General features: G+C 46.5%; 1 protein-coding gene across 1 annotated transcript in view; it reads left to right on the top strand.

Moving 5' to 3' along the window:
* The first annotated feature begins 486 nt into the window (after positions 1–486).
* The window catches only part of timp2a (TIMP metallopeptidase inhibitor 2a), an 18,255-nt gene continuing 11,239 nt past the window's right edge, over positions 487–7,502 (top strand). Inside the window, exon 1 of the mRNA XM_048232470.1 lies at positions 487–932. Coding sequence (XP_048088427.1) covers positions 803–932 — 130 coding nt within the window. The 5' untranslated portion in view covers positions 487–802. The remainder of the gene's footprint in view (positions 933–7,502) is intronic.

Here is a 7,502-nt window from a genome sequence, read left to right as displayed (position 1 = left end):
GTTTGGTGAAGGTGAACCTTTGTGGTCTGTGCCAGGCCAGACTGCTGATCTGCTTTGGTGATACCTGGCCTCTGCTGATGCAGCTGTATCTGTGTGGGATGTGTGTGTGTGTTTTCACAAGTGGCTGAGAGAAAAGTGTGGCAGCTGTAGTCTAAAATATGCCCTCATCTTTTGCCCTAGCACTTTTGCACCCCCCCCCAGCCCCAAACACAGACACACACACACACACACACACACTGCACACTGCATAAGTCAAAGCCCTCTTGTTTCTATGTCTGATTTCTGACCTTTATTTGATCTTTCTATTCTTCCCCAAATGTCTTCGAATCAATGACCACACTGGTATGACATCAGCTGACTGTCGCATCTGGACAGAGAGAAAATCACACGCCGGAGGAGGAGGACCTTCACCGCACAGTCGCCCACCGCTGGACGTTTCTGGATGGGTGGGAGGAGTCCGTCCGGGCAGCCTTAAAAAATGAGCCCGGCCGCGTCAGACAAAAACAGACCCATACAAGGCAGTCAGGGTAGAGGGCACGGGTACACAGCGAGAAGTAGCACAGGTTGTCTGCAAACGTTAGCATTAGACGCATGATTTTTTCAATCTGACAGAGATAGTCCATTGCGCACCAGAGAATAATATTGTGTTGAGACTATCGGAAGAGTGTTATTGTTATTGTAGTAAGGGCAGTGTCAAGATATTTATTGTTAAGGGGGATCTGTAAATCTATTGATCAGCATTTAGAAAGTCCACAGGCTTTCATACCTTTATCACCTGTAAGATTAACTCACCAAGCGGGAAATGCCGTACGCAGTGAACAGCTTCTTTTGCACGCTTGTTGTGCTAATTCTTTGGCAAGTGGAGGAAATCGCTGAGGCGTGCAGCTGTTCTCCTGTACATCCTCAACAGGCTTTCTGCAACGCCGATGTTGGTGAGTAGATGACGGAAGAACCCACAGAGATCCGACATTTCACCCTTGTTCATTGCGTTGGGACTTCAGTCCAGCGCAGTCACATAAGGGGACTTTTAATTAACAGGGAACTCGTCAGTCACTGAATATTTTTTCTTAGCATATTCCATTATTTGTGTATCTGTTTTGTGTACTTGTATTTTCTCCTTTGACGTCTTCAGGTCATTATTATTTTTGCGGTGGGCGGCGTCACCTCACCTGAGGAAGTATGACATTATTGTCATAAACAATGACATCGGGAAATACATGAGAAATTATGTTCTCTATTATTAACGTAGGCCTACTCTGTTGTGTCTCAATAATTGTTTGAGGGTGAAACAAAAACTCTCATAGGGATTGTTGATTGTTCAGGAGGCTATTGGCCAAGGCGTGTAAACATTCACAGTGCTGCGTATCCTGTTTAACTCTGCTGCACCCTCGTGCCAGTTTTCGAATGCCTTGTCTCTGGGCGCAAGATAATTTGATGTGTCTTTATGAGCATGATGTTATCGTTGACCAGACAGTCTCACACTAAGGGTTAAACACTTGACCTCGTTTTGTTCACCACCCTTTGAGTTTCCTTGTGACGTTTACATAAGGTCAAGTTAAGGTTTGCCTCTTTATTAAAATCTCATGTGCGTAAAATGTGGACTTATCATTTCTGGATGGTAATAATTGGGTAATCTTCTTCTTCTTCTTCTTCTTCTTCTTCTTCTTCTTCTTCAGGTGCTGTCACAAGTGATCATGTAAGGTTGACCTGAATAGACACTTGTGCAGCTGTTGTATCAGTCTTTTATCTGAACATTTGTATCTTTTTGACCTACCTAGTTTATTGAAACAACAAGTCAGATTGTTGTGATACCTGCTATCAAGCAGAGGATTTGGTTTAGAAACGACAGTTTCCCAAACATAAATGTTTGGAAATTCTGCTTGAATAACTGTATTGTTATGATGGGCGCCTGGGCGCCTAGTGATTGTATGCAGAAGAACTTCTGGGACAGGGGCTTGGGGGTGGTGTTGGTGGAGATGATAGTTAAGTATCACTTCACAGTGTGAAACACTCACAGACCACAGACAATTACCTTTGTCTATGTCTTTGAGCTCTTGGTGGTTTAAGGCAGTCTAATGTGGAAGACATGTTTGTGGTTGCAATACGTGTGTGTGTGTGTGTGTGTGTGTGTGTGTGTGTGTGTGTGTGAGACTCAATAAATGTGAAACCAGTGCTCAGGTCATTAATCTAATAAGATTTAAATGAATTCAACATACAACCACCAGGAAGATCAGAGGTGAATGTTGAATCTGTGCCTCACTCCTCTCCCCATAACAGACATCTCAGATTAGGCTTTGGATGCCTGGTCTGACTGGTGTGGGAAAGATCTGAAGGAAGGCTGAGTCTTTTAGTGGTTTACTGGCTTCCAATGAAATGGTGAGTCCATCCTGGCCCAGTGATAGCAGACAAGTGCCAGGCAATGGCTATGGTTGTTTGGGTAGTGTGTGTGTGTGTGTCTGTGTGTGTGTGTGTGTGTGTACAGCGTACCTGTGATGTGAATGTATTGGCACAGAATAAATGGCCCCTCTCTTCTCTTCTCCCTCCAAGTTTACTCAGCATCCAGATCAGGACAGGCCTGTGTACGTGGCAGTGGCTCTAGAGAAAGAGAGAGAGAGAGAGAGGTGAAAAAGGAGATATATCCCATGATGGAGTGTTCAGATTCTCTCTCTCTCTATCTCTCTCTCCCTCTCTGTGATGGTTCTGGTAGCAGGTCAATACAGAGCTGATGGGTGGTGCTGCCGGAGTTGCAGGTCTCCAGGAATGGCAGGAATGCCGTGAGTCCCAATGGGGTTTTCCCACCCGGATCAGACCTAATTCAGTGGGACAGTGCCCTCGCCAGAGGCCAGTTCACAGACCCACCCTCCCCACCATAGCGAGGCTCGAAGGAGGCGAGGGTGAATCCGGAGCCAGCAGTGCTGGGAGGAGGGGGGTGTGTCAGGCATGGAGAATGCATCTGGCTCGCTGAGTTCTGGACAGCCCCGAAAGGAAAAAGCAATGAAAGTAGATGACCTTTCAGAAATATGTGTGGCATTCGACTTGAAAAAAGGCCCTCTCTGTGTGTCTCTGTGTTCTTGCTGCTCAGTTTGCCTTACCTCAGCCCACTGGATTGTGAATAATGGTGTCGATTTGACGCAAAGATGTTTTTGGTTCTGCCACATCTGAAGGGCCTGGGCCGCATTAGAAGCCCCGACTGGTCTCGCCGTCTGATTCAAATGAAAAAGGCATATTTTCATTCCAGTGGTCGCAACAAGATGGCTGCCTTTTGTACCTTAGCTGAATAGCTGAATTGAATTACTAAAGAACTCTCATTGTTGGTTATCCGAGCTTTGATAGTCGATGGACAGAGAGGAAGAGCATTCTTTAGTGTGTTAGTACAGTGACCTGCCAAGTGCAGGACCACCCACCGGTCTGTTGACTTTTCAGATGTCCACTTTGATCAAATTAGACAAAACAGAACATTTAGATAAAAATGTACCTCAATACCCAGTAAACCAGAGACTTTTTAATGAGGAGACACTAAAATCCATAGAAATGCATGGGGTTAGTTTGTAACACCAATATAGCAGTTGTCTACACATATCCCGACTTGTGAATACATTGGGCCAATCATGTGGTGTGTTGTGAATACATTGTGCCTATCATGTGTTGTGATCTCGCCACTGGAGCAAGGTTGGCGTTGTGTCGAAATAGATGCCCAAAAAGTGTTGCAATATATAGGCCGCCTAGTGGAGGGACTTGCCTAAAAGGACTTTGAGTAAACTCAGTGATCTATAAGACATCTCTGGTTTTGGACTTCAGCCGATGGCTCTTAAGTCTTACCCAGTGGTAAGGCTCAGTTGAAGAAACACGTTTTTATAAGCTAGCTAGCTAGCAGGCAACAGACTTCCAGATTTAATGAGCATGAACAAAGCAGAACTTAGCAAGCAGAGCGTGCTAGCTTTGATACCCTGTATCTCAGACGCTAGCTAATTCGCTTTGCAGAATGCTTTGCAAATGCACAGTTGATGGTGTTGGTGCCAAGCATCTAGAGCAGTCTATTCCCATCCCCCATTTTGTCTGATGGGAAAGAATTAGGGAGTTGATATGCGGTTATGATCTCTTGCATTGGCAGCAGAAGACTCCTTTTAATTTTTCATTGGCTTATTTAATCATCGGGTTCCTTGGGAATACCACACCTTCCCGTTCACCACTGGTGAATAGAGATACAGTATAGCTCTATTTGTGCAGCCAGAAGGTGTGCAGTATAGAGTTCACCACAGAGCACTGGTGAATAGAGATACAGTATAGCTCTATTTGTGCAGCCAGAAGGTGTGCAGTATAGAGTTCACCACAGAGCACTGGTGAATAGAGATACAGTATAGCTCTATTTGTGCAGCCAGAAGGTGTGCAGTATAGAGTTCACCACAGAGCACTGGTGAATAGAGATACAGTATAGCTCTATTTGTGTGCAGCCAGAAGGTGTGCAGTCTAGTGTTCACCACAGAGCACTGGTGAATAGAGATACAGTATAGCTCTATTTGTGTGCAGCCAGAAGGTGTGCAGTCTAGTGTTCACCACAGAGCACTGGTGAATAGAGATACAGTATAGCTCTATTTGTGCAGCCAGAAGGTGTGCAGTCTGAGTCTAGAGTGGTCTCTGAATGTTATCTCTGCATGTTGCATTATAATGCATTCTACACCACTTAACTGACCAACTACTACAAGTTGCACAACATGAAGGGAAGTCTAAGAGACTTCCTCAGTATGAATGTGGAAGGGGTTCTGTCGAGGCTGATTGAAAAACTGAACGATAAACAAAACTATTATGTCCTGGCTGGACACTTTGTTTATTTTCGTGTTTGTGTGTGTGTGTGTGTGTGTGTGTGTGTGTGTGTGTGTGTGTGTGTGTGTGTGTGTGTGTGTGTGTGTGTGTGGGTGTGTAGAGAGAGTGTGTCGCCAGGGACCTAGTCTTGGCTGGCATTCAGAGACAGCCAAGAAACAGCATCACTGGTGCCCAGTAATGCCTCGGAGAGTGAGTAGTTGGGAACTGTGTGTGTATGTGTGTGTGTGTGTGTGTGTGTGTGTGTGTGTGTGTGTGTGTGTGTGTGTGTGTGTGTGTGTGTGTGTGTGTGTGTGTGTGTGTGTGTGTGTGTGTGTGTGTGTGTATGAATGTGTGAGGGTTTGTGTAGAGGTATGTGAGGTATTCTGGCATCACTGGTCACCACATCGTCCGGGGTGTGTGTGTCCGAGGGGTCAGGGCGGGTGTGGCACTGAGCATTCCGAGGAAGTGGTTGGGGACTCTTCTTGAGGGCCGAGGGCAGGACGGGGAGAAGAGAAGCGAGGGAACAGAGAGTGACGGAGGGGAAGAAAACTTTCCCGGGCTTGTCTGTTTTTTGGGTGGAGTGGGAACACTCACATGCCATACTCACACACACACTCACACACACACACACACACACACACACACACACACATATACACATACAAACATACACACACACATACACACACTGCTGGAATGCCTGGCAGAAGCTTATAACGCTGGTGCCAGTGCCTTGACATCAAAGAAGCCTACATTTCTGACATAGGTGGAGATGAGGGACATGACATGGCCATTTGAGAAACACACAAGGCTTCATCCTGAACTCTCGTTCAGGTGCTTAGCTCACCGTTGGCCACCGTCCCTCCACAATGGCCAAGAAACAAACAGAAACTGGCCTTCAGTCTGGGCTGGAAAGTCACTCACTGTTCCAGTTAACATTTGCTAAACTGTTTTGTCTGCTGAGTGAATGATGTTTCACGTTAATGATGTATCACATTCCTTCCCAGATTACTCTGGGCAAACAAGTCACAACACCAGTTTGTGCTTTGATTCTCACGGGACGCAAACCAGCAACAGTTGGGGTGCCGAGCAGTCAAGGACTCTTGACAAATACCTACAGTGTTTTTGTATGTGATGTGTGTGTCAAGCTAAATCTTGAGAGCCTGACTATGTGTGTGTGTGTGCAGGTGTGTTGTGACTTGTTGTGCCCCCCCCCCCTTGCTCTCTTGATCTCTCCATCTCTCACAGATTTTGAGAAGGAGGCAGAACTAGAGCAACAGGCTCCCGGAGTGGAAAATGTTCTAAAAATACAGAAGCGGGGGCCTGGGGAAGTTTGGTCATGTGTCAGCGACTCTCTCAGGACTCGGAAAGTGGACGGACGCGCATGACAATTGAGCGGCTTTAAAAAAACACCTCCAGACCCCAGCTTCCTTTGATCCTTCCTCTCCATCCTCCTCCTCCTCCTCCTCATATTTGTATAGTGTTACATAAAGTACTCAGCTTAATAAAGTCCAGGAGCTTTTATTTGTCCCAAAAACCCTTTTAAAATGTCTATTTGCGGCAGCTCGTTGAGTAGGAACTGCTTCCTCGTCGGGTCGGGCAGGGCAGGGAAAGTGGAGGCTGGCTTCAGGTGGAGGAGGACTGCTGTTTCATACACCAGACGCGAGTTAGCATTGGATCCTCTCCTGTGTGAACTCACAGGGGAGTGTGAGTTTAACAAGCATGTGACAAACTCTGGATGGTTATTGTGCAGGACAGTGTGTGTGTGTGTGTGTGTGTGTGTGTGTGTGTGTGTGTGTGTGTGTGTGTTTTGTGTGTGTGATTGCCTGTGTCTGTGTAGGAGACAGAGGTTTCATTGCCTTTCCTTTCGGTGTGTGCTATTGCGAACAGATTTTATGGCTGTTGAGTCATCAACCACGTCTTGTGAGACTTACGAGTCCTGTCTGACACAAGGACCTCTCTTCCACTGGGCTGTAGACTTTTCAGCAATGTGTGTGTGTGTGTGTGTGTGTGTGTGTGTGTGTGTGTGTGTGTGTGTGTGTGTGTGTGTGTGTGTGTGTGTGTGTGTGTGTGTGTGTGTGTGTCTGTGCAGTTTATTTTCCTTGAAGCTCGTAGGCCCATTTATTCCTTTTCCAGTCTGTTTCTCTACTATACCCGGAGGGAAATATGATATCCAAATCAAATGTAATATCCATCATGCCACTGTGAAAAGTAGTACTGCATAGCTACTAAACACACAGCCCAAGCTGAAATGGTCAATCAGTGTGCTGAGAAATATATATATAAGGGGCCACATTCACAATGGCCGTAAACTTTTTACAGTGTGAAGGTGAAACATTTGCTCGTGTGGACGTCAGTGAGCACAAATGTGTCTTTGGCCTCGACCGGCCATTACAGCACACTTCAAAAATGATGCCCTACCTTACATCATCGCCCTTGAAATAAACATGAAGTAAAAGCAATCCCCCTCCCAGCAGGCATAGATCTCCTTATAAGCATCTCAGAGCTGGGTCAGCTCTCTCTCCCCCTCTCCCTGTTCTGTATGGAGCCCAAGTCACCCGGTGTCCAGCTCAGTCACTTTCCATCCGCAGACCACAGGCCGCGGGCAGGGGGGGCGGTTGAGGGGGGGTTGATGCTGGGGGTTTTTGGCTCTGAGGATGTGCTGTAGCCCTCCTTCTGGGGCAGTGGAACCACAGTGACTG

This window comes from Alosa alosa, chromosome 22 (assembly GCF_017589495.1).
Source record: "Alosa alosa isolate M-15738 ecotype Scorff River chromosome 22, AALO_Geno_1.1, whole genome shotgun sequence".
Classification (NCBI taxonomy): domain Eukaryota; kingdom Metazoa; phylum Chordata; class Actinopteri; order Clupeiformes; family Clupeidae; genus Alosa; species Alosa alosa.
Note: the sequence above shows the minus strand (reverse complement) of the source record. Positions and strands in the feature narration are given on the sequence as shown.